The following is a 24813-nucleotide window of genomic DNA, read 5'->3' as shown; positions in this document are numbered from 1 at the left end:
GACTTCTGAATGTTTTTTGGATCCTTCCAGATAAACACAGTGGTGTGTCCACGCATATTTGTTTGTTTCGTTGCAGATGTAGTGACACCCTGAGGACGTTCAGATGTGATGCTGGCCAACGTTGTCCAGTGTTGGACCTGGTCGACTTGCTCCCAGAGTCTTTCAAGGTTTGCCCTCTCACACCTGAACAATTCCAATACAGTATGTTATTGTGAAATGATAGCAACATGTAGCAATGAAACTGTGTATACTTATATATGCCCACTGTATGTAGTCATCATTGGGGTTGTTCTCAGTCAACTGACTTGATAAAATAAGGTTTTGCGATGATAGGCTTGTGCTTGGGCATTGCCTTTATAAATTAATGTGTAGGAAAAGTATTTAACCAGTGTGTGGCATTGCAACATTTTGGTAACTTGGGCCTCCCGAGTCGTGGAGTGATCTAAGGCACTGCATCGCAGAGTTGCGGCGTCACTACAGCCTGGGGTTCAATCCCAGGCTGTGTCATTACTGACCGGGTGTCCCATGGGGTGGTGCACAATTGGCCCAGCGTGGTTAGGGGAGGGTTTGGCCAGGGGGAGGCTTTACTTGGCTCAACACGCTCTTGTGGCGGGCCGGGCGCCTGCAGGCTGACTTCGGTCGTCAGTTGAACAGTGTGTCCTCTGACACGTTGGTGCAGCTGGCTTCCGGGTTAAGCGTGGTTAGGCGGGTCATGTTTCGGAGGACGCATTACTCGACCTTCGCCTCTCCCGAGCCTGTTGGGGAGTTGCAGCGATGAGACAAGTTCGAAATTGGGATAATATTTTATTTATTTATTTTTAAATACAATTCCCATAAACTTTCCCAAAACTCCCTGGTTTTCTAGAAATCCCAGTTGGAAGTTTCCCGAAATCAGCAGGAAATCCGGAATCCTCCAACCAGGATTTCTGGAAAAATTGGGAATTTATGGAATGTTATTAGAATTTTGCAGCGCTAACCAGATGATTAACCAGATGATAATGTCCCCTGTTATCTCCCTGATGATAATGTCCCCTGTTATCTCCCTGATGATAATGTCCCCTGTTATCTCCCTGTAACCTGCTCAGCACCTACTGGACCGCTGCATCAGAGAGTCAGACGATGACAGCAACAGTCCTGACTATCATGTGTGTAAATTCTACTGTGAGACTTTTTTTATTGTGATAACATAATGTGTGGGACTTTTATTGTGAAACGTGAAGTCGCAGCGTCCCTGCCAGGTTTCCATTCTTATCCTCAGCCTTACACTACGATACACACTCAATACTGTATAATTACAGAAAAAGGGATTGATGTATTTGCTATCATTTTCATACAGTTTCTTTCTGTTGTGTAGATTGAGTACAATTTCCAGTGGCTTCAGGCACCGATAGCACTGAAGAAGCACTCAAATATTGACAAAAGTGTGAAGATCCAGCCACTCGCCGCTCTGAATGTAAGTAGCTTCAATACAAGTACAATGCTCTCTCCTTAGATTTCTATTGTAGATCTATTGTTAAGAGCAAGCATGCATGTAACAGAACGGGGATCCCTGCGACAGACAGATCTATAAACAGTCTGGTGAAGGTCTATTGAGAACGAAACGTTGGGGTACAAAAGATCCATAAACTGTTGGAAGCATCAAAGACCAACCAGTTTGCTGGGGGTTTTTCCCTTGCTATTCAGACAGAGATTATTATCCGATCTCAAAGATCCACATAATCACCAACCTGTTGTTGTTCTCTCTCTGAGGCGATGGTAAACTACAACAGCATGTCGCTCCTCACACACCCCGTCTGCAAGAAATACCTGGAGATGAAGTGGTTAGTATTCTGCATCCTAAATGGTCCCCTATTCCCTACATGTATTACAATTATTCTATGAAGTGGTTAGTATTCAGAGTAGGGTTGCAAAATTCCTGAAACCTTCCCCAAATTCCCAGGTTTTCCAGAAATCCTGGTTGAAAGATTCCCGGCGGAATAAGAAGGGAATAAGTTGGGGAAAGTTTCAGGAATTTTACAACCATAGATTTCTGGAAAATCTGGGAATTTGGGGAAAGTTTCAGGAATTCTACAACCAAGATTTCTGGAAAACCTAGGAATTTTGAGAAAATTACCAGAAACACCCTACATCAGAGTGATGAACGTTGGTTTTCCACTTGCTGTGGGATGTTTTTTTTTTCTTCTTCTGTTAATTGAAGCGGTTACGATTCTTCTGTTCCCAACTGCAGGGTGGCCTACGGGAGCGCTGCTCACCTTCTGAACCTGTTATTGTACCTGCTTGGCCTGCTTCCTCTCACCCACCTCATAGTGAGACTGAGACCCAGCCTGGACTACACCGGCCCTGACAACACCACAGCTGTCACCATGGTGCCCATTTCCTTCAGAGAGGTACTGCACGCTGATACCCGCTGCATGGCTGTCAACCGCCAGGTGCTGTGGACTCAGCTGTAATGGTGTGTGTGTGTGTGTGTGTGTGTGTGTGTGTGTGTGTGTGTGTGTGTGTGTGTGTGTGTGTGTGTGTGTGTGTAGTGAAAAGAGCAGATGCTTTGTGTTGACCAACAAAAATAAAGTGAGTGCATGGGAGGAGAGCTACATGGATTGGCTAGTGAATAACACAAGAGGGATTAAAAATAACGTATGATCGTTACTATGTACAAGGTCTAGTGGGCAAACAGATTAATGGAGGGGATTTTCATTTATTTAAACAACACACTACCATAGATACCATCTCTGTCCTGAGGATTCAAATAATCAGCTCATCATTAAGCTTTGAACATTTGAACACGCTGTGTAGTGCTATAGGGCTAAAACCAACGTGTTTACACCTTAAGGTCCCGAGAGCCGAGTTTGGGAAAAAACGCTGCTATATAAAGACAGGTGTCTAAAGTCCAGGGACCAGGTTATCGAGTCGATTCATACACACACACTGCAACTGTCTGTAGATATATAAGAAGGATGACACCCAGAGGTCTGACAGGAGACACTATAGGGGTACTATATTCCCATGTAGGGCCCATCGGGCTCTGGTCAAAAGTAGTGCACTATATAGGGAATAGGGTGCCATTCTCTGGTCAAATGTAGTGCACTATATAGGGAATAGGGTGCCATTCTCTGGTCAAAAGTAGTGCACTATATAGGGAATAGGGTGCCATTCTCTGGTCAAAAGTAGTGCACTATATAGGGAATAGGGTGCCATTCTCTGGTCAAAAGTAGTGCACTATATAGGGAATAGGGTGCCATTCTCTGGTCAAAAGTAGTGCACTATATAGGGAATAGGGTGCCATTCTCTGGTCAAAAGTAGTGCACTATATAGGGAATAGGGTGCCATTCTCTGGTCAAAAGTAGTGCACTATATAGGGAATAGGGTGCCATTCTCTGGTCAAAAGTAGTGCACTATATAGGGAATAGGGTGCCATTTGGGGGACACAGTAGGTGACGTCATGGCAGAGATAATGTGTAACTCTGATAACTAAAATAACTTACTCCCTTGTCCAGAAGGTGAAGGGAAGACCCCCACTGTTGGGCCTCGTTTCCCAGAGCCTTCGTAGCGTTAAGATCATCGTTAGAACCATATTTTATGATATATTTTTAGTAGCCGAGTTGTTTCCCAAAACCGTTGTTACTAAAGTTGAAAATAATTCTTATTTACCGACTGCCTCCCGACAACCACCTACAGCGCCTTCAGAAAGTATTCATACCTGTCGACTAATTTCACATTTTGTTGTGTTACAGCCTGCGTTCAAAATGCGAAAATAAATAAAAATCGCACCCATCTAAACACAATACTCCATAATGACAAAGTGCAAACATGTTGACATTTTTTTTGTGCACATTTATTGAAAATGAAATACAGAAACATCTCATTTACATAAGTATTCACACCCTTGAGTCAATACTCTGTAAAAGCACCTTTGGCAGCGATTACAGCTGTGAGTCTTTCTGGGTAAGTCTCTAAGAGCTTTCCACACCTGGATTGTGCAACATTTGCCCGTTATTCTTTTCAGAATTCTTCAAGCTCGGTCAAATTGGTTGTTGATCGTTGCTAGACAACCATTTTCAGGTCTTGCCATAGATTTTCAAGCTGATTTAAGTCAAAACTGTAACTGAGCCACTCAGGAACATTCACTGTCTTCTTGGTATGCAACACCAGTGTATATTTGGACTTGTGTTATAGGTTATTGTCCTGCTGAAAGGTGAATTCATCTCCTAGTGTCTAGTGGAAAGCAGACTGAACCAGGTTTTCCTCTAGGATTTTGCCTGTGCTTAGCTTCATTCTGTTTATTTTTTAACCTGACAAACTGCCCAGTCCTTAACGATTATAACCATACCCATAACATGATGCAGCCACCGCTATGCTTTCAAGTATGAAGGGTGGTAATCAGTGATGTGTTGTGTTGGATTTGCCCCAAACATAACACTTTGTATTCAGGACAAAAAAGTGAATTGCTTTGCCACATTTTTTTGCAGTGTTGCTTTGGTGCCTTGTTGCAAACAGGATGCATTTTTTGCTATATTTTTATTCTGTACAAGCTTCCTTCTTTTCCCTCTGCCAATTAGGTTAGTATTGTGGAGTAACTACAATGGTGTTGATCCATCCTCAGTTTTCTCCTATCCCAGCATTTAAACTCTGTAACTGGCCTCATGGTGAAATCCCTGAGCGGTTTCCTTTCTCTCCGGCAACTGAGTTAGGAAGGACGCCTGTATCTTTGTAGTGACTGGGTGTATTGATACACCATCCAAAGTGTAATTAATAACTTCACCATGCTCAAAGGGATAGTCAATGGCTGCTACCAATAGGTGCCCTTCTTTGTGAGTCATTGGAAAACCTCCCTGGTCTTTGCAGTTGATTCTGAGCCATAATGTCTTGTGTGGCTCAGTTAGTAGAGCATGGCACTTGCAACGCCAGGGTTGTGGGTTCGATTCCCACTGGAAACCAGTACGAACAAATATAAAAAGGTATACACTCACTACTGTAAGGCGCTCGGGATAAGAGTGACTGCTAAATGACGTAAATGTGTTTGAAATACACTGCTCGACTGAGGGATGTTACAGATAATTGCATGTGTGGGGTACAGAGATGAGGTAGTCATAAAAAGTCTGCTAAATGGCATATTATTATTATCATGTTAAACACTGTTATTGCACACATAGTGTGTCCATGCAACTTGTTAAGTACATTTTTTAGGCTTGCCATAACAAAGGGGTTGAATACGTATTGACTCAAGACATTTCAGCTTTTGATTTTGTATTAATTTGTAAAAATTTTGAAAAACATAATTCCACTTTGACATTATGGAGTATTGTGTGCAGGCCACTTTATACACAGAAGATCTCCGCTAAACACAGAATCAAGAGGTTTATCCGTCTCTCTGTGACCGCTGATAACTTCAGAAGAAAGTTTACTACAAATACAAAGTTACCAATGTCTTTGCAATTGTTGCAAACAAGCGAAGAATCAAACTGTGCTTCAAATGAAAACCGAGATGACTGCAAAAGATGAATACATTACAGGCTACGTAGGGCCTATATATTTTCATTCAATTGAATTCTATTTAGCTAAATTCTAGGGTTACTGTCTGTCATTTGTGCCTCAATATATTTCATGATGTGTAAGAACGTGCTGAATGGTAAGCATTTATTATTATTCTTTATTTATTCAGGGAAACAAATTGACACCAGGGTCTCATAACACAACAACACAATACAATATGAAACAAAACGGCGATCAATGCGCTGTAAAATAAAATAAAAAATATAAGAAAAAAATCGTTACAGTCCTCAACTACTATGTCCTCAATTAACACTCTAAACTGCCCGAGAACATCTAATTGTAATTAGTTCTGCAAGTTGTTCCAGCGGTAAAAACTAAAAGCAGATTAATTGTAATTTTGGTGGAGTCCCGAGGAACCTCAGGAGTTAACCAACCCCGTGAACGGGGTTTGGTATCTCATGTTTTTATACTTCAACAACATAGTGAGGTAAGTTGGACGCTTGTGTAGTAGAGCTTTGTTAACAAAAAAAGGGAATAGTGAAGTGATCTAGGGGGACTTTAATGAGGACCAGCCAACATTTTGATACAGGACGCAGTGGTAAGTATTATAACTGTCTCCTGTGATAAAGCGAAGGGCGCTATGGCAGACGGGGTCCAAAGGCTTAAGAGTAGTGGCTGCTGCATTCTGGTTAATGGAGTCACCGTAGTCAAGAACTGGCAGGGAAGTTGACTGTAAAATCTGCTTCCTGCTGTTTAGGAAGACGCAAGATCTATAAAAAAAAAAAAAAAAGAAGCCCACTTGAAATCGTAGCTTTTTAACTAGCTCATCAGTATGTTTTTTTTAAACATGAATTCCTTGTCCAATCCAAAAGCAGAGATATTTATAGGCGGGAACCTGCTCAATGAAAAGAACCATCCAAGGCATAAATGTGTAAGCCATCTGAAATATTTCTAAGAGAATTAGAAAACAGCATACATTTAGTTTTTCCTGCATTAACTACCAATATTCAATCAAGAAGGACTTTCTGGAAGGCGACAAAATAGCCTGTTTAGCCGTAGGGGCAATAGCATACAGATGAATGGCACAAGTTTTTGCATATAGACCAATATTAAATGATATAAATAGTAAAGAGGACAGGTCCCAAAGTCAACATCTGTGGCACACCTTTAGTGATATCGAGATACCTTGACTTGACACCATCAGAAATCACAGCTTGTGTCCTTGTCTGACAGATAATTCTCAAACCTCTTGCAAGAAGGCTGATCCAGGCCTATTTCAGTCAACCTTTGAATGAGAATGTGATTGTCAACAATGTCAAAGGCCTTCGAAAGGTCTATAAATAAGGCAGCACAATGATTTTTATGTTGTAAGCAATTTAACACATCATATAAAAGTGTAACCGCTCAAACGGTCCTAATCTACATTTACAAAAGTATGTGGACACCTGCTCATCGAACATCTCATTCCAAAATCATGGGTGTTAATATGGAGTTGGTCCCCCATTTGCTGCTATAACAGCCTCCACTCTTCTGGGAAGGCTTTCCACTAGATGTTGGAACATTGCTGCGGGGACTTGCTTTCCATTCAGCCACAAGAGCATTAGCTAGGTCAGGCACTGATGTTGGGAGATTAGGCCTGGCTCGCAGTCGGCGTTCCAGTTCATCCCAAAGGTGTTCGATGGGGTTGAAGTCAGGGCTCTGTGCAGGCCAGTCAAGTTCTTCCATACGGATCTAAACAAACCATTTCTGTATGGACCTCGCTTTGTGCATGGGGGCATTGTCATGCTGAAACAGGAAAGGGCCTTCCCCAAACTGTTTCCACAAAGTTGGAAGTACATTGTATGCTGTAGCGTTACGTTTTCCCTTCACTGGAACTAAGGGGCCTAGCCCGAACCATGAAAAACAGCCTTTACAGTTGGCACTATGCATTCGGGCAGATAGTGTTCTCCTGCCATCCGACAAACCCAGATTCGACCGTTGGACTGCCAGATGGTGAAGCGTGATTGATTGCTCCAGAGTCCAATGGCGGACCAGCTGTTATTTACAAATAGACACAGACCGCCACCCCCTGTCTTACCGGAGGCAGCCGTTCTATCTTGCCGAAGCAGCGTAAACCCTGCCACCTGTATGTTGTCCATGTCGTCGTTCAGCCACGACTCGGTGAAACATAAGATATTACAGTTATTAATTTCCCGTTGGTAGTATATTCTTGATCGGAGCTCATCCATTTTGTTATCCAATGATTGTACGTTGACTAATAGGACTGATGGTAGAGGCAGATTACCCACTCGCTGTCGGATCCTTACAAGGCACCCCGACCTACGTCCCCGATATCACTGTGTCTTCTTCATGTGAATGACGGGGATTTGGGCCTTGTCGAGTGTCTGAAGTAAATCCTTCGCGTCCGACTCGTTAAATAGAAAATCTTTGTCCAGTACGAGGTGAATAATCACAGTCCTGATATCCAGAAGCTCTTTCGGTCATAAGAGATGGTGGCAGAAACATTATGTACAAAATAAGTTACAAATAATGATTAGAAACACCCAATAGCACAATTGGTTAAGCGGCCGTAAAACGGCAGCCCTCTCCTCCGGCGCCATTCTGATGTCCTATTACTTCATTTAGTCACTCTCATTATGAACTGCAAACGATTCATCACGGCTCTTTTTCATTATGAACTGGAAACGATTCAGCATGACTCTCTTTCACTATGAACTGGAAACGATTCATCATGAATCTTTTTCATTATGAACTGGAAACAATTGATCACACCTCTCATTATGAACTGGAAACGACTCATAACGACTCGATTTCATTATGAACTGGAATTGATTCATCACGACACTCACACCTAACGCTCTGCAGAAACTGGCAGTGGAAGCAAAATAGCCCCATGGGGTTATTTTGTTTCCACTGGTCCTGGAGCTTTGTTAAGGTCAACAGCATCATGAACTTTACCAGGTACCAGGACATTTTAGCCAAAAATCTGGTTGCCTCTGCCAGGAGACTGAAACTTGGCCGCAAGTTGATCTTCCAGTTGATTTTCCAGCCAGACAATAACCCCAAGCACACATTCACAATCCTCTGGTTGAACATACACTACGTTTTGATGGAAGCAACATTCACAATCTGAATCTAACTTTTTTTTTTTTTTTTTTTTTTTTCCTTTGCCCCACAGCAAGATTCCTTCCTGTCCAGTTGCATGGTGATGGTGCTAGTGATGAACATCTACTCCATGGGGAAGGAAGTGATGCAGATGTACCATCAGGTACTGATCTAGGATCAGCTTACTTTCCTCAAAAAATCCTAAAATTGCATGCAAATTAATATACTGGAGTAGGACAATGTTGCTCTAAGCACGGATCTAGAATCAGTTTACCTTCCAAAAAATCCTAACCTTGCATGTGCATTACTATACCAGATTAGGACAATGTTGCTCTAAGCACTGATCTAGAATCAGTTTACCTTCCTGAAGTCTTAACCTTAGGAAGACATTTCAATCTAAAATCAAACTTTATTCTTACCCTTGAGAGTGTTCTAAATCCGAGCAGTACTGGAATTAGCTTGTGCCAATTTGTTCCATTCCTCCTGAGAAATAAAGAGTGCTGAGTTTTATTTAAAAAAAAATTATGGACACATGGAATACAGCCTGGCTTTAGAATACTCCCATAAATTGAATGCACCAATTTGTAAGTCACTCTGGATAAGAGTGTCTGCTAAATGATGTATTTGTAAGTCGCTCTGGATAAGAGCGTCTGCTAAATGACGTAAATGTAAATGTAAATGTAAATGTGAATGTATTGTTATATGGTACATGGAGACAATCTGGCTTTAGAATACTCCCAAGGTATTCAAACATCTGACAAGATGAAGAAACCTAGAGAGAAACCTAGAGAGGAACCAGGCTCTGAGGGGTGACCAGTCATCTTCTGGCTGTGCCGGGTGGAGATTTAAGAGTACATGGCCATTATGGCCAGATTGTTTTTGATCATTCAAAACATTCATAGATGACCAGCAGGGTCAGATAATAACCATGATGGGTATAGAGGGTGCAACAGTTCAACAACTCAGGAGTCAATGTCAGTTGGCTTTTCATAGTCAGGCACATTAGGGGGAAAAAACATTGTCCTACGCCGGTACAGTAATGTGCCTTTATCACAGTGCCCAGATCCATAAATACAGTTGAAGTCGGAAGTTTACATACACTTAGGTTGGAGTCATTAAAACTCGTTTTTTTCAACCACTCCACAAATGTCTTGTTAACAAACTATAGTTTTGGCAAGTCGGTTAGGACATCTACTTTGTGCATGACACAAGTAATTTTTCCAACAGTTGTTTTTACGGACAGATTATTTCACTTATAATTCACTGTATCACAATTCCAGTGGGTCAGAAGTTTACATATGCTAAGTTGACTGTGACTTTCAACAGCTTGGAAAATTCCAGAAAATGATGTCATGGCTGTAGAAGCTTCTGATAGGCTAATTGACATCATTTTAGTCAGTTGGAGTTGTACGTAAACTTCAACTGTATATGTTGCGTGGTGAAACCTTCACACAGTATGAGCGGGTGGAGGACATGCTGTCACGGACGTTGAAGGACGGGTCAGACCAAGGCGCAGCGTGAAACGCGTACATGTTTATTTAACAAAATAACGTAACGTGAAGTCCTCAGACTAAACACAAAACAAGCCTCTACACGGAACAAGATCCCACAACTAATGAGTGCCAACAGGCTGCCTAAGTATGATCCCCAATCAGAGACAACGAGCGACAGCCGCCTCTGATTGGGAACCACACCCGGCCAGACATAGAAACACAACACCTAGAATGAGAACATAGAAATACTAACATAGAATATCCACACCCTGACTCAACATACTAGAGTCCCATGAGTCAGGGCGTGACACATGCAGACCATCACTCATCATGACGAATCCATGAAAGCGTTCTGTGATAGGATGTTTGTACGGAAATCTGTTTGAAAGGTTGGAATGTCGTTCTGGATCTTTTCGGGCTACATTTACATTTAAGTCGTACAGCAGACGCTCTTATCCAGAGTGACTTACAGTCAGGACATTCAACAGAGTTTCGTAATACAAAATCAGTGAAAGGTGTGTTCAGTAAAGCTACGGTAATTTAGAATTTGAAGGCCTTATCCTAACTTGAAAAACACTCAAAAGAGAAGTGTTGTAACTCATGAATTGAAGTCCATTGGGTGCTGAAGCTCTAAGTTCTAGTTTTGGCCTAGTGTAAATAACATTCTCTTGTTTTCCCTCAATAGCGTTTGAGTTACTTGAAGGACATCTCCAACATTCAGGACTGGTACTCAATCATCTTCTCTCTTGTCTTCGTAATCGCCCTGTTCCTCAACGCTGAGGGGTCCTGGTACTGGCAGGCTGGGGCGCTGGCCATTATCATGTCATGGGTTAACTTCCTCCTCTATCTCCAAAGGTATTTACCAACAAACAATGTAGCCGATTTGTCTCTGTCTAGCGAGATTACAATGTTGTTTTACTGTCATTTACAGATTGTAAATTTTTATGATGATTGTTAGTGCACAAATCAATGGAGTTGTTTGATTGATTGACTGACTGACTGATTGATTGGTAACGGAAATACGCTGAGACTCAACAAAAAACATTGATTTCAAAGTTTAACAAAACATACAACTCTATGCACAAGGACTACTTACAGCTATGACATGACACCTTGGCTTTGTAAAAATCTATTTTGGTTATTGAACTACAGTAAGTGAAGTGGATTTACACACGATAACGGAATTACGGCAACGGAATTTCATCATGGGTCCCTGATCTGTGCTATACAGCAATACATAATGATGGATAAGAATGTCGTGCTCTTCATGGTGAGAATGGGAACACAAAAGGTAGAAATATGTATATATTCTACACACTGGTTATTATTGTAATGAGTTCCGCCCCCAAACAAGACCAAATTTGGTTGGACCGGACCAAATATGAACCAATCATAGACATCTATGTTTCACAAGTTTGGACATCACAGTACATCACAGTACTGAGTTCAATAAAGTACAATACAGTAGAAAAGTAGAGTAGAGTTCAGTACATTACAGTACATTATACGGTACTCTACTCTAATGTACTCTACTGTACTGAACGCTATTGTACTATACTCTACTGTACTATACTCTACTGTACTGAACGCTATTGTACTATACTCTACTGTACTATACTCTACTGTACTATACTCTACTGTACTCTACTGTACTATACTCTACTGTACTATACTCTACTGTACTCTACTGTACTATACTCTACTGTACTATACTCTACTGTACTATACTCTACTGTACTATACTCTACTGTACTCTACTGTACTATACTCTACTGTACTATACTCTACTGTACTATACTCTACTGTACTGAACTCTACTGTACTATACTCTACTGTACTATACTCTACTGTACTATACTCTACTGTACTATACTCTACTGTACTATACTATACTGTACTATACTCTACTGTACTGAACTCTACTGTACTATACTCTACTGTACTGAACTCTACTGTACTATACTCTACTGTACTATACTCTACTGTACTATACTCTACTGTACTGAACTCTACTGTACTATACTCTACTGTACTATACTCTACTGTACTATACTCTACTGTACTGAACTCTACTGTACTATACTCTACTGTACTATACTCTACTGTACTATACTCTACTGTACTGAACTCTACTGTACTATACTCTACTGTACTATACTCTACTGTACTATACTCTACTGTACTGAACTCTACTGTACTGAACTCTACTGTACTGAACTCTACTGTACTATACTCTACTGTACTATACTCTACTGTACTGAACTCTACTGTACTGAACTCTACTGTACTATACTCTACTGTACTATACTCTACTGTACTGAACTCTACTGTACTATACTCTACTGTACTATACTCTACTGTACTATACTCTATTGTACTGAACTCTACTGTACTATACTATACTGTACTATACTCTACTGTACTATACTCTACTGTACTGAACTCTACTGTACTATACTCTACTGTACTATACTCTACTGTACTATACTCTACTGTACTGAACTCTACTGTACTATACTCTACTGTAATATACTCTACTGTACTATACTCTACTATAATCTACTGTACTATACTCTACTGTACTATACTCTACTGTACTGAACTCTACTGTACTATACTCTACTGTAATATACTCTACTGTACTATACTCTACTGTACTGAACTCTACTCTACTATACTCTACTGTACTATACTCTGCTCTGCTTTTCATTACTGTACTGTGCTGTCAAACCTGTGAAACCAAGACGTTTATGATCGCTTCAGATTTGGTCCGGTCACCAATCACGGACGTCTATGTTTGGGCCAAATCAAGGCCGGTCTTGGTCGGACCAAAAAAATCAATGTCTGTAGACGTTGAAGTCTAGGCCGGGTCCGGACCAAAAAATGACGTCTGTAGACTTTGAAATGAAAGCCAGGGTGGACAGACCAAATGTAATGGACGTCCGGTCTCAGTCGGTGCTAAGTGGGTCAATTGCGGGTTACAGTAAATGGAAAGAGAGGGGGCTCATGGGTAGGCGTCAGTAAGAGCCGGGAGAGGTAACGTTTAACTGGAGATAGAGAAGAGAGAGACAGAGAAAGACAGAGAAGGAGGAGTTTTCCAGACTGTTTTAACCCTCTTGCTTTGTCCACCAGACAACAGAAAGACAAAGAAAACAGTTATGAGCTGAACATAACAGTATGACAGTAGCAGGAGGACAGTAGCAGGAGACCCTATGAGCTGAATATAACAGTATACCAGTGGAAGGGAGGACAGTAGCAGGAGACCCTATGAGCTGAATATAACAGTATACCAGTGGAAGGAGGACAGTAGCAGGAGACCCTATGAGCTGAACATAACAGTATACCAGTGGAAGGAGGACAGTAGCAGGAGACCCTATGAGCTGAACATAACAGTATACCAGTGGAAGGAGGACAGTAGCAGGAGACCCTATGAGCTGAACATAACAGTATACCAGTGGAAGGAGGACAGTAGCAGGAGACCCTATGAGCTGAACATAACAGTATACCAGTGGAAGGAGGACAGTAGCAGGAGACCCTATGAGCTGAACATAACAGTATACCAGTGGAAGGAGGACAGTAGCAGGAGACCCTATGAGCTGAACATAACAGTATACCAGTGGAAGGGAGGACAGTAGCAGGAGACCCTATGAGCTGAACATAACAGTATACCAGTGGAAGGAGGACAGTAGCAGGAGACCCTATGAGCTGAACATAACAGTATACCAGTGGAAGGAGGACAGTAGCAGGAGACCCTATGAGCTGAACATAACAGTATACCAGTGGAAGGAGGACAGTAGCAGGAGACCCTATGAGCTGAACATAACAGTATACCAGTGGAAGGAGGACAGTAGCAGGAGACCCTATGAGCTGAACATAACAGTATACCAGTGGAAGGAGGACAGTAGCAGGAGACCCTATGAGCTGAACATAACAGTATGACAGTAGCAGGAGGACAGTAGCAGGAGGACAGTAGCAGGAGGACAGTAGCAGGAGACCCACTGTGGTTTGTGACTACTGTGATTTCCATTGTAGCCAATTCACCTGCAGTAATTCCGTGAAAGATTTTTCTGTAATTCTGTCATACTTTGGTAACAGAATTACGACTTTTAATCACTTCATAATTCATGAACACTAGAACTAAATGTTAGGTCTACCTTTACTTGTGACTTCAGTTAACGTTCATTATCCCTCCTCATGAAGGAGAGAAATCTGAAAAATATCATAAAGATATGTGGGTTTTTGGTAGTGGAATTACAAGGAAAATAATTTGTCCAAAACTAAATATAAGATGTATTATATATATAAAATATATAATATATTATTTGGAGGGGCTTTTTACTTCAATATAGTTGGGTTTTGATGTATTTGATACCTTTTAAGACTTTTTCTGGTATATGGTTTCCAAGACCCCTTTTCCATTTGTTTTGACCAGATATCAAAGCCATTACTTGTTCCTAATTATTCAAATGGAAAATGTTTTTAAAAAAAAAAGTATCTATGCCTTCATTTCTCCAAAATAAGACTCTTCGCTTTTCATTTGACACCCAATTTGACATGCTCCTATGTACATGCTCCTATGTCCTATGTACCATTTTTACTTCACATGTTGGTGCTCATGGGTCTTGTATTTTTTTCTTTCCAGGTTTGAGCACTTTGGGATCTACGTGGTGATGTTTCAGGAGATTGCGAGGACGTTGTTTAAAATCCTGTTGCTGTTCTGCTTTCTGATGCTGGCTTTCGCCTTGGGCTTTTACGCTCTCATGCTCAACCAGGTGAGAAGAGACATTAGAAACACTGGTCCCACTTTAAACAACACATTGTTTTGTATAAGGCCTACATAGGTCATCTGTAATTTCCTCAAATCAATGAAGATATGAGATATGATGGAACTAAAATCTCTCTCTCTCTCTCGCGCTCGCTCTCGCTCGCTCTCTCTCGCTCTCTAGAAAGAGTTTGAGCGACTGGACCTGTCGGTGATCCAGATCTTTGTGATGATGGTCGGAGAACTGAATTACCAAAGCAACTTTCTGGACATATACCTAGACAACAAATTTCCATTTCCCTTCCTCACCTTCTATTTGTTGGTGATGTTTATCATCTTCATGCCCATCCTGCTGATGAACATGATGGTAAGCCTCTCCATGATGATGTCCTGGCCTGCACAAAAAAATAACTCATCCAATTTACATTTCCTTCAAATCTACACATTTTGCCATGGGGAGGAGAGAAGCAATTCTACCCATTTTGCCATTAAGGAAGAGAGAAAAATTAGCAGTTTTACAGCTAATTTCCTGCAATTCTGTTGCCATTAAGGAAGAGAGAAATGTTTGCCATTTTTAGTATGATATCTAAGAGTGACTCACAAAATCAATGGGCCCCCCCCCGGTCGGTAATTTCACCATGATTACTGCAATTTTAGAGAGCTGGCCGATTTACCAATCTAAAAAATGTTAGCTGTCATGGGCTAATTGAGTGACTGTCAGTGACTGACATAACAACAGAAAAAATGCTGATGCACAAACACATTTCGAAATTTCAGCTTGTGCATTCGACTATTCTAACTCTCAACAGTAATTTGAGACCCTGACTGAGTAAAAAATAATATAACTTTTTTTTTTTTACTTTGGAAATTGATCGGCGGGCCTACAAAAGTTGCCCCTCCCTGATCTGCAGCTATCCTGTCCCATCCAGGGGTCCAAGTCCATCTCTGGTATTTATTGGTATTTGTCACTGACTATTACCAATGTGCTATCGTGAGAATGATTGTTGAGAGATCTCCATTAAAAAAACTAAATAGATTTACTGTTGCTATCAGAGTAACTCCAAAGGGTAGGTTTAACAGAGCAAATTATAATGTGACCATACTTTATCACTTGTACAGTCGTGGTCAAAAGTTTTGAGAATGACACAAATACTAATTTTCACAAAGTCTGCTGCCTCAGTTTTGATGATGTCAATTTGCATATACTCCAGAATGTCATGAAGAGTGATCAGATGAATTGCAATGAATTGCAAAGTCCATCTTTGCTAGGAAAATGAACTTAATCTCCCAAAAAACATTTCCACTGCATTTCAGCCCTGCCACAAAAGGACCAGCTGCCATCATGTCGGTGATTCTCTCGTTAACACAGGTGAGAGTGTTGACGAGGACAAGGCTGGAGATCACTCTGTCATGCTGATTGAGTTAGAATAACAGACTGGAAGCTTTAAAAGGAGGGTGGTGCTTGAAATCATTGTTCTTCCTCTGTTAACCATGGTTACCTGCAAGAAAACACGTGCCGTCATCATTGCTAAGCACAAAAAGGATTCACAGGCAAGGATATTGCACCTAAATCAACCATTTATCGGATCATCAAGAACTTCAAGGAGAGAGGTTCAATTGTTGTGAAGAAGGCGTCAGGGCGCCCAAGAAAGTCCAGCAAGCGCCAGGACCGTCTCCTAAAGTTGATTCAGCTGCGGGATCGGGGCACCACCAGTGCAGAGCTTGCTCAGGAATGGCAGCAGGCAGGTGTGAGTGCATCTGCACGCACAGTGAGGCGAAGACTTTTGGAGGATGGCCTGGTGTCAAGAAGGGAAGCGAGGAAGCCACTTCTCTCCAGGAAAAACATCAGGGACAGACTGATATTCTGCAAAAGGTACAGGGATTAGACTGCTGAGGACTGGGGTAAAGTCATTTTCTCTGATGAATCCCCTTTCCGATTGTTTGGGGCATCCGGAAAAAAGCTTGTCCGGAGAAGACAAGGTGAGCGCTACCATCAGTCCTGTGTCATGCCAACAGTAAAGCATCCTGAGACCATTCATGTGTGGGGTTACTTCTCAGCCAAGGGAGTGGGCTCACTCACAATTTTGCCTAAGAACACAGCCATGAATAAAGAATGGTACCAACACATCCTCCGAGAGCAACTTCTCCCAACCATCCAAGAACAGTTTGGTGACGAACAATGCCTTTTCCAGCATGATGGAGCACCTTGCCATAAGGCAAAATACATTTTGGGTCCATGGCCAAGAAACTCCTCAGACCTTAATCCCATTTAGAACTTGTGGTCAATCCTCAAGAGGCGGGTGGACAAACAAAAAGCCACAAATTCTGACAAACTCCAAGCATTGATTATGCAAGAATGGGCTGCCATCAGTCAGGATGTGGGCCAGAAGTTAATTGACAGCATGCCAGGGCAGATTGCAGAGGTCTTGAAAAAGAAGTGTCAACACTGCAAATATTGACTCTTTGCACAAACTTAATGTAATTGTCAATAAAAGCCTTTGACACTTATGGAATGCTTGTAATTATACTTCAGTATACCATAGTAACATCTGACAAAAATATCTCATAACACTAAAGCAGCGAACTTTGTAAAGACCAATACTTGTGTCATTCTCAAAACCTTTGACCACGACTGTATATAATCAATGATGTTATTTATGTCAATATAGCATTTGCAAAACCATAAACAGCTATTGGTTCAATTCAACCCAGAATTCAAAAAAAAAAAAAAAAACAGTTTACAATAGGCCTAGGGTTTCAAGCTCTGGTTGATATCAAATGTAATGATATTTAGTGATATTGAATTGTGTTCGGTTGTCAACACAACCAAATATCAACATGTAAAAGAGGTGTATCTTCTGCCTGGATAGTTCCATCTTTGACTTACAGTAGCCTGACTTTAATTCCAGTTTATCTACAAACTAATACAATATGTTGGATTCACGTCTCCATCTCAAACAAAAATCAAAGTTAAACAATAGGACTAAATGAAATAATGTAAAGTACATTTGATTTGATTTAATCATTCTTTAACTTAGATTTTTGGGTTGAGATAGAGACGTGAATCCAAAATATCAATTATTAATATGTAGACAAACTGGAATTTAAGCCAGAAGTCAGTGGCACAAATGGAAGCATAATATTAATATATTTTAATGTTGATATTTGGTTTCATTGACAACCAAACACAATTCAATATCACTTTTGAAAATATAAAAAAAAGAGCCTATTACCTTGTTGACAGATTAACAAATTATATGTTTGATTCAAATCTCCAACTCAACCAAAAATAAAAGTTAAAGGATGAGATTAACACCAGTAGCTCAGATGGAACTATCCAATCAGTAGATAGTGTCTTCAGAAAGTATTCACACCCCATGACATGCTAAAATGTATTGAGTCAATAAGTATTCAACCCCTTTGTTATGTCAATCCTAAATAAGTTCAGGAGTAAAAATGTGCTTAACAAGTCACATTATAGGTTGCATGAACTCTGTCTGTGTGTAATAATAGTGTATAACCTGATTTTTGAATGACTACCTCATCGCTGTACCCCACAAATACAATTATCTGTAAGGTCTCTCAGTCGAGCAATGAATTTCAAGCACAGATTCAACCACAAAGACCAGGGTGCTTTTCCAATGCCTCGCAAAGAAGGGCACCTATTGGTAGATGGGTAAAAAAAAAAAGCAGACATTGAATATCCCTTTGAGCATGGTGAAGTTATTAATTACACTTTGGATGATATATCAATACACCCAGTCACTACAAACATACAGTCGTCCTTCGTAACTCAGTTGCCGGAGAGGAAGGAAACCACTCAGGGATTTGACCATGAGGCCAATGGTGACTTCAAAACAGTTACAAAGTGGAATGGCTCTGATAGGAGAAAACTGAGGATGGATGAACAACATTGTAGTTACTCCAAAATACAAACCTAATTGACAGAGTACAAAGAAGGAAGCCTGTATAGAATAAAAATATTCCAAAACATGGATCCTGTTTCCAACAAGGCACTAAAGTAATACTGCAAAAAATGTGGCAAAGCAATTAACTTTTTGTCCTGAATACAAAGTGTTGTGTTGGATTTGCCCCAAACATATCACTGAGTACCACTCTCCATATTTACAAGCATAGTGGTGGCTGCATCATGTTATGGGTATGCTTGTAATCGATAAAGGCTGAGCAGTTATTCAGCATGAAACATAAACTGAATGGAGCTAAGCACAGGCAAAATCCTAGAGGAAAACCTGGTTCAGTCTGCTTTCCACCAGACACTGGGAGCAGGACAATAACCTAAAACACAAGGCCACATCTACACTGGAGTTGCTTACCAAGAAGACAGTGACTGTTCCTTATTGGCTGAGTTACAGTTTTGACTTAAATCTACGTGAAAATCTATAGAAAGACTTGGAAATGGTTGTCTAGCAACGATCAACAATCAATTTGACAGAGCTTGAAGAATTCTGAAAATAATAAATGGGCAAATGTTGCACAATCCAGGTGTGGAAAGCTCTTAGAGACTTACCCAGAAAGACAGCTGTTATTACTGCCAAAGGTGCTTCTACAAAGTATTGACTCAGGGGTTCTCAAATCTCAATTTAATCAATTTTATATTCATTCCGTAACACAACAAAATGTGGAAAACGTCACACCCCTCAACATGTTTTCACTTTGTCATTATGGGGAATTGTGTGTAGATCGGTGAGAAAGAAAAACTATTTTCAAATCTCAATTTAAACAGTTTTGAATTGAGGCTGTAATAAAACAAGAGTACTTTCTGAAGGCACTGTACATCTCCTTTTAAATGTTAATATTTGGTTGCGAGAGCAGCTGCCAGCTTGAACTCTTCCTTGTAGGCATAAGCCTTGTTGTTATGTCATAGCCAGGGGTTCATTTAATTGGGAATTGGGAGGTGGGGGAGCCCTTGTTTTTTGGTGACCATTTGAAACCCAAAAGCAATTTTATTGCTATAAAAATATAGGTTTTGATAGTTGTAGCCTAATTGCTATTTCCATTCATTCGACCAGTAGGCTAGTTCAATTTTCGTTTCATCTATTGGTATGAAAATAAACAGAACTGAACAACTTGCTATTTAGAGCATTTTCCCAATAATACATGTCCTGTTCTAAAGCTGGGCTACTTATGGTTTTCAGTTCGCTGCGGTCATGTGCTCTCCTCCTGTGTTGTTTAAGACACTGGCCTTGTCTGAATAACCATACTAGCGTACTACATACTTAAAATGCATACTCATTTTGGTGTTTTATCTAGTTGAATTCACTAGTCTTTTCCCACTCACCTGTTTGACAACAGATGATAATCAGATAAATTGACATGCTGTAACAAAATGAATGAATGGCGGGAGTCAACCCAATCGCGCATTAGATGGGGCTCCTGAGTGGCGCAGTGGTCTAAGGCACTGCATCACAGTGCTAACTGTGCCACTAGAGATCCTGGTTCGAATCCAGGCTCTGTCGCAGCCGGCCGCGACCGGGAGACTCATGGGCGACGCACAATTGGCCCAGCGTTGTCCAGGGTAGGGGAGGGAATGGCCGGCAGGGATGTAGCTCAGTTGATAGAGCATGGCGTTTGCAACGCCAGGGTTGTGGGTTCGATTCCCACGGGGGGGCCAGTATAAAAAAAATATGTATTCACTAACTGTAAGTCGCTCTGGATAAGAGCGTCTGCTAAATGACTAAAATGTAAAATGTAAATAACGCATTTGGAGTACTATTTTGAACATTTCACATACAGGTACTACAAAATGTTATTTTTTAGCATACTATTTAGTTAGCTAGTATCGGTATTCGGACGCCAATGCTCTGGAAGCGGGAAGCGAATGAGGTAATGTCACTGTCATACTCAGATTTAACATAGTAAACATACATCCGGGACACTCCAATTAGTATGATATGTTACGCTTTGTTTGGTATGTATTAATTTGTGGATGTCCATCATACATTTCGTATGATATGTTACGAATTACAATTTGTACAATATGTTACGAATTTACAAAACTTCTGATATGTTACGAATTACAATTTGTTGTCACTAACATTAGCTAGGTGGCTAATGCTAACGTTAGCTAGGCTCATTTTGGCATTTTATCTAGTAGAATTCACTCGTCTTTTCTCACTCACTCTAATTTGGGTGCCCTGGATTTACTTTACTATGTTACGTGTAGTCAATGAGACCAGGCTGAATAGTGATATGTCTGCATTGCATTTTATCTTCATTTTGGCAGATTAATGAGTTTGACACCATCGATCTAAGGGATCCCATCTCAACAATCTAAAGTGGCTTCCTCTCTGGTCTCCTTTCTTTAGATCTGTATTGATGAATGGAAGGAGACATGGACGGGAAACCGCTTCAGACTATTGAAATGCAGCCCCACTTTTTCACAGGAAAGAGACTACGGGAGGTCAATGCTAATTGTCAATGGATAGTTGCCAAACCCAAATATTGATGGTTCCTATTGGTGTCCCTTTGGGTGTGCTGTAGATTGGTTTGGCGGTCGGAGACATCGCTGAGGTACAGAGAAGTATTGATGGTTCCTATTGGTGTCCCTTTGGGTGTGCTGTAGATTGGTTTGGCGGTCGGAGACATCGCTGAGGTACAGAGAAGTGCCGCTCTGAAGAGAATAGCCATGCAGGTACGGAGCTGGATAACACTCTGTCCATTTGATAAGATTTTTTATTTATTTTTATTTTAGGGTGATTTAAGGTGTTTTGAGGAATGTTACACATTTTGAACAGCTAATGGGCACTTGTTTTAGTGTCATTGTAAAGTTGTTCTGATTGGGTCAACATCACTTCCTCATCATACTGTACTAGTATACCAAGATATAGGTCAACCCTTCTCAACGTACTCAATATGACGAAATGCCATACTTGCGGATATTGTTGACTGAAGGCATTGATGTTTTTTTCTATGTCAGATTGAGCTCCACACCAACCTGGAGGAGAAGATGCCGTACTGGTTGTTGAAGAGAGTGGACCAGTCATCCATCACCATCTACCCCAACCGCAAGTGCTCCAGGGTGGGTGTGGTACCTGGGCCTGTATTCATAAAGCATCTCAGAGTAGGATTAAAATCTAAAATACAAAATGGATGCTATAGTAGACCAGTACGCTGTTTAAACATGGCCCTAAAAACAAAACAAAGTCAAAAATACAAACAGAAAATATATATATATATACAGTGTGTGCGAATGTAGTAGGTTATGGAGGTAAGGCAATAAATAGGCCATAGTGAAAAATAGTTACAATTTCGTATTAACAATGGAATGATAGATGTGCAAAATATGACTTAAAAGGAGAAGTAGAGTTATTGGTGACTGTGAGGGTTGGTGTGAGGTGTGACCCAGGTGCGGTGCAGGATATACAGTAGGCAGTAGGCAGAGATGGTGAAACAAGGATCTTTACTGGTGGTCCCGAAGCCAGGATACAAAACAACGGACTTGTCACGATAAAAGAAAGTTGGAGCAAATAAGACTTCAAAAACCGCCTGACAGCCAAAAATATGAAATACTGTGACTGAAATAATAACTAAACAGGGAGAACACTTCTCAAGTACCTGTACATAGGTCTCCGATCAGACACCGAGTAGTACTGCTTGGCATAGTGAAACTAGCAGAGAAAACTGAGCAAGGGAACACAGGGAACTGAGGGCATAAACACACAGGTGAACAGGTAGACACAGGTGAACAGGTAGACACAGGTGAACAGGTAGACACAGGTGAACAGGGAGACACAGGTGAACAGGGAGACACAGGTGAACAGGGAGACACAGGTGAACAGGTAGACACAGGTGAACAGGTAGACACAGGTGAACAGGGAGACATAGGTGAACAGGTAGACACAGGTGAACAGGTAGACACAGGGGAACAGGTAGACACAGGTGAACAGGTAGACACAGGTGAACAGGTAGACACAGGTGAACAGGTAGACACAGGTGAACAGGTAGACACAGGTGAACAGGGAGACACAGGTGAACAGGTAGACACAGGTGAACAGGTAGACACAGGTGAACAGGTAGACACAGGTGAACAGGTAGACACAGGTGAACAGGTAGACCCAGGCGACACCAATAGGATAATGATTAGTCCAGACTGTGCGTGAGGAGGTGCCTAAAGGTTGTCGGAGGATGACACCTAGTGGGTCGCTCCGGAACTGCGACCCCCCCCTCCTGTAACAGGTGACTGGTGTAGTTCAATTGGTAGAGCACGGCGCCTGTAATGCCAGGGTAGTGGGTTCGATCCCAAGGACCACCCATACGTAAAAATGTATGCACACGTGACTGTAAGTCGGTTTGGATAAAAGCGTCTGCTAAATGGCATATTATTATTATTATTATTATTATTATTATTATTATTATTATTATTATTATTATATTATTGTAATATTTAGATTGTCTTTTGAGGTCTTCAATAGCAAATGATATAGAGATAGTTGATAAATGTAGATTATACACTGAGTGTACAAAACGACGAAAGCGTTCAATAGCAGAGGCAAAAAATTATGATTAGTTATGGGCTAACAGTATGCAGGTGTCTATTGATCTCTGTTTTAGTCAGGACACTGTATACAGTATGTATATATATATATTCAACATATATGATCTTCTTAGACTTTCTCCATCTCTATGCTAAATAATTAAAGAGCTGTGCAGTAATCACTGGTTACCTGTTTTGTTTGTTCAAATGGCCTCTATACTGAAGTTCTGGAGTCGAGGAGAGGCCAACGAAGTGCGAACTCGTCTATTGACCAACTCATCCAATTCAACCCCTGTCGAAGCTGAACTACGCAAACAGAAGTACAGGTGACACGTACGATCAGAAAGGAGTGCTAGGGGTTGTATGGTGTAAAGGAGTGCTAGGGGTTGTATGGTGTGTAAAGGAGTGCTAGGTGTTGTATGGTGTTGTATGGTGTGTAAAGGGGTGCTAGGTGGCGCAGTGGTCTAAGGCACTGCATCGCAGTGCTAGCTGTGCCACTAGAGATCCTGGTTCGAATCCAGGCTCTGTCGTAGCCGGCCGCGACCGGGAGCCCCATGGGGCGGCGCACAAGTGGTCGGCAGGGATGTAGCTCAGTTGGTAGAGCATGGCGTTTGCAACGTCAGGGTTGTGGGTTCGATTCCCACGGGGGGCCAGTATGAAAACAAATATATACGTAATGTATGCACTAACTGTAAGTCGCTCTGGATAAGAGCGTCTGCTAAATGACTCAAATGTGTTGTATGGTGTGTAAAGGAGTGCTAGGGGTTGGATGGTGTGTGAAGGAGTGCTAGGGGTTGGATGGGGTGTGAAGGAGTGCTAGGGGTTGGATGGTGTGTGAAGGAGTGCTAGGGGTTGGACGGTGTGTGAGCAGCCTCTAGTGGTCTTGTGTGTAAAAACAGTGTCCCTCGCTCTCACATTTCCTATACAGACTAAAGGAGATATCCAGTATATATGTTTCTATGTGTTCCCATACAGACTAAAGGAGATATCCAGTATATATGTTTCTATGTGTTCCTATACAGACTAAAGGAGATATCCAGTGTGCTGGAGAAGCAACACGACCTGATAAAGCTGATGATCCAGAAGATGGAGATCACCTCGGAGGCAGACGAACATGACGGGCCCACAGAGGTCAAAGGTGACAGGCAGAGGTCAAACTGGGGTCAGGCCAAGGGCTCTAAGTGGATCCCGCTGATGAAGGCCATCAAGGGCAAAAACGTTTTGAGTACTTCACCTTAACTGGTGACCATCAACTATATGACAACTAAGATATTACCGTTAGTGAACTTAAACCATATTATTATAGCCGATTTAAAATACAGTAGATTATCATCTGTATATATACAATAATGTAACTGATTTCAAACTTCTTGTAGGATACTATGATTAGCATGAATGAGCTATCAGTAGGGATACTTGTTGTATCTCTTCTCTCTCTCTCTCGGCAAATGCTATACTTGTCTCTGTGA

General features: G+C 41.2%; 1 protein-coding gene across 1 annotated transcript in view; it reads left to right on the top strand.

The window, feature by feature from the left end:
- Positions 1–24583, top strand: part of LOC311120240 (transient receptor potential cation channel subfamily A member 1-like) — a gene marked incomplete at both ends in the record, with an annotated part of 81016 nt that extends 56433 nt beyond the window's left edge. The window contains 13 exons of the mRNA XM_084194858.1: positions 77–167; positions 1086–1145; positions 1355–1453; positions 1750–1820; positions 2228–2387; positions 8669–8758; positions 10774–10943; positions 14731–14860; positions 15035–15217; positions 21434–21502; positions 21788–21889; positions 23570–23670; positions 24367–24583. Coding sequence (XP_084050984.1) covers positions 77–167; positions 1086–1145; positions 1355–1453; positions 1750–1820; positions 2228–2387; positions 8669–8758; positions 10774–10943; positions 14731–14860; positions 15035–15217; positions 21434–21502; positions 21788–21889; positions 23570–23670; positions 24367–24583 — 1543 coding nt within the window. The remainder of the gene's footprint in view (positions 1–76; positions 168–1085; positions 1146–1354; positions 1454–1749; positions 1821–2227; positions 2388–8668; positions 8759–10773; positions 10944–14730; positions 14861–15034; positions 15218–21433; positions 21503–21787; positions 21890–23569; positions 23671–24366) is intronic.
- Between the last annotated feature and the right edge of the window lie 230 nt (positions 24584–24813).

The sequence above is a fragment of the Coregonus lavaretus genome, assembly GCF_964263955.1.
Source record: "Coregonus lavaretus genome assembly, contig: HAP1_SCAFFOLD_667, whole genome shotgun sequence".
Lineage (NCBI taxonomy): Eukaryota > Metazoa > Chordata > Actinopteri > Salmoniformes > Salmonidae > Coregonus > Coregonus lavaretus.
Note: the sequence above shows the minus strand (reverse complement) of the source record. Positions and strands in the feature narration are given on the sequence as shown.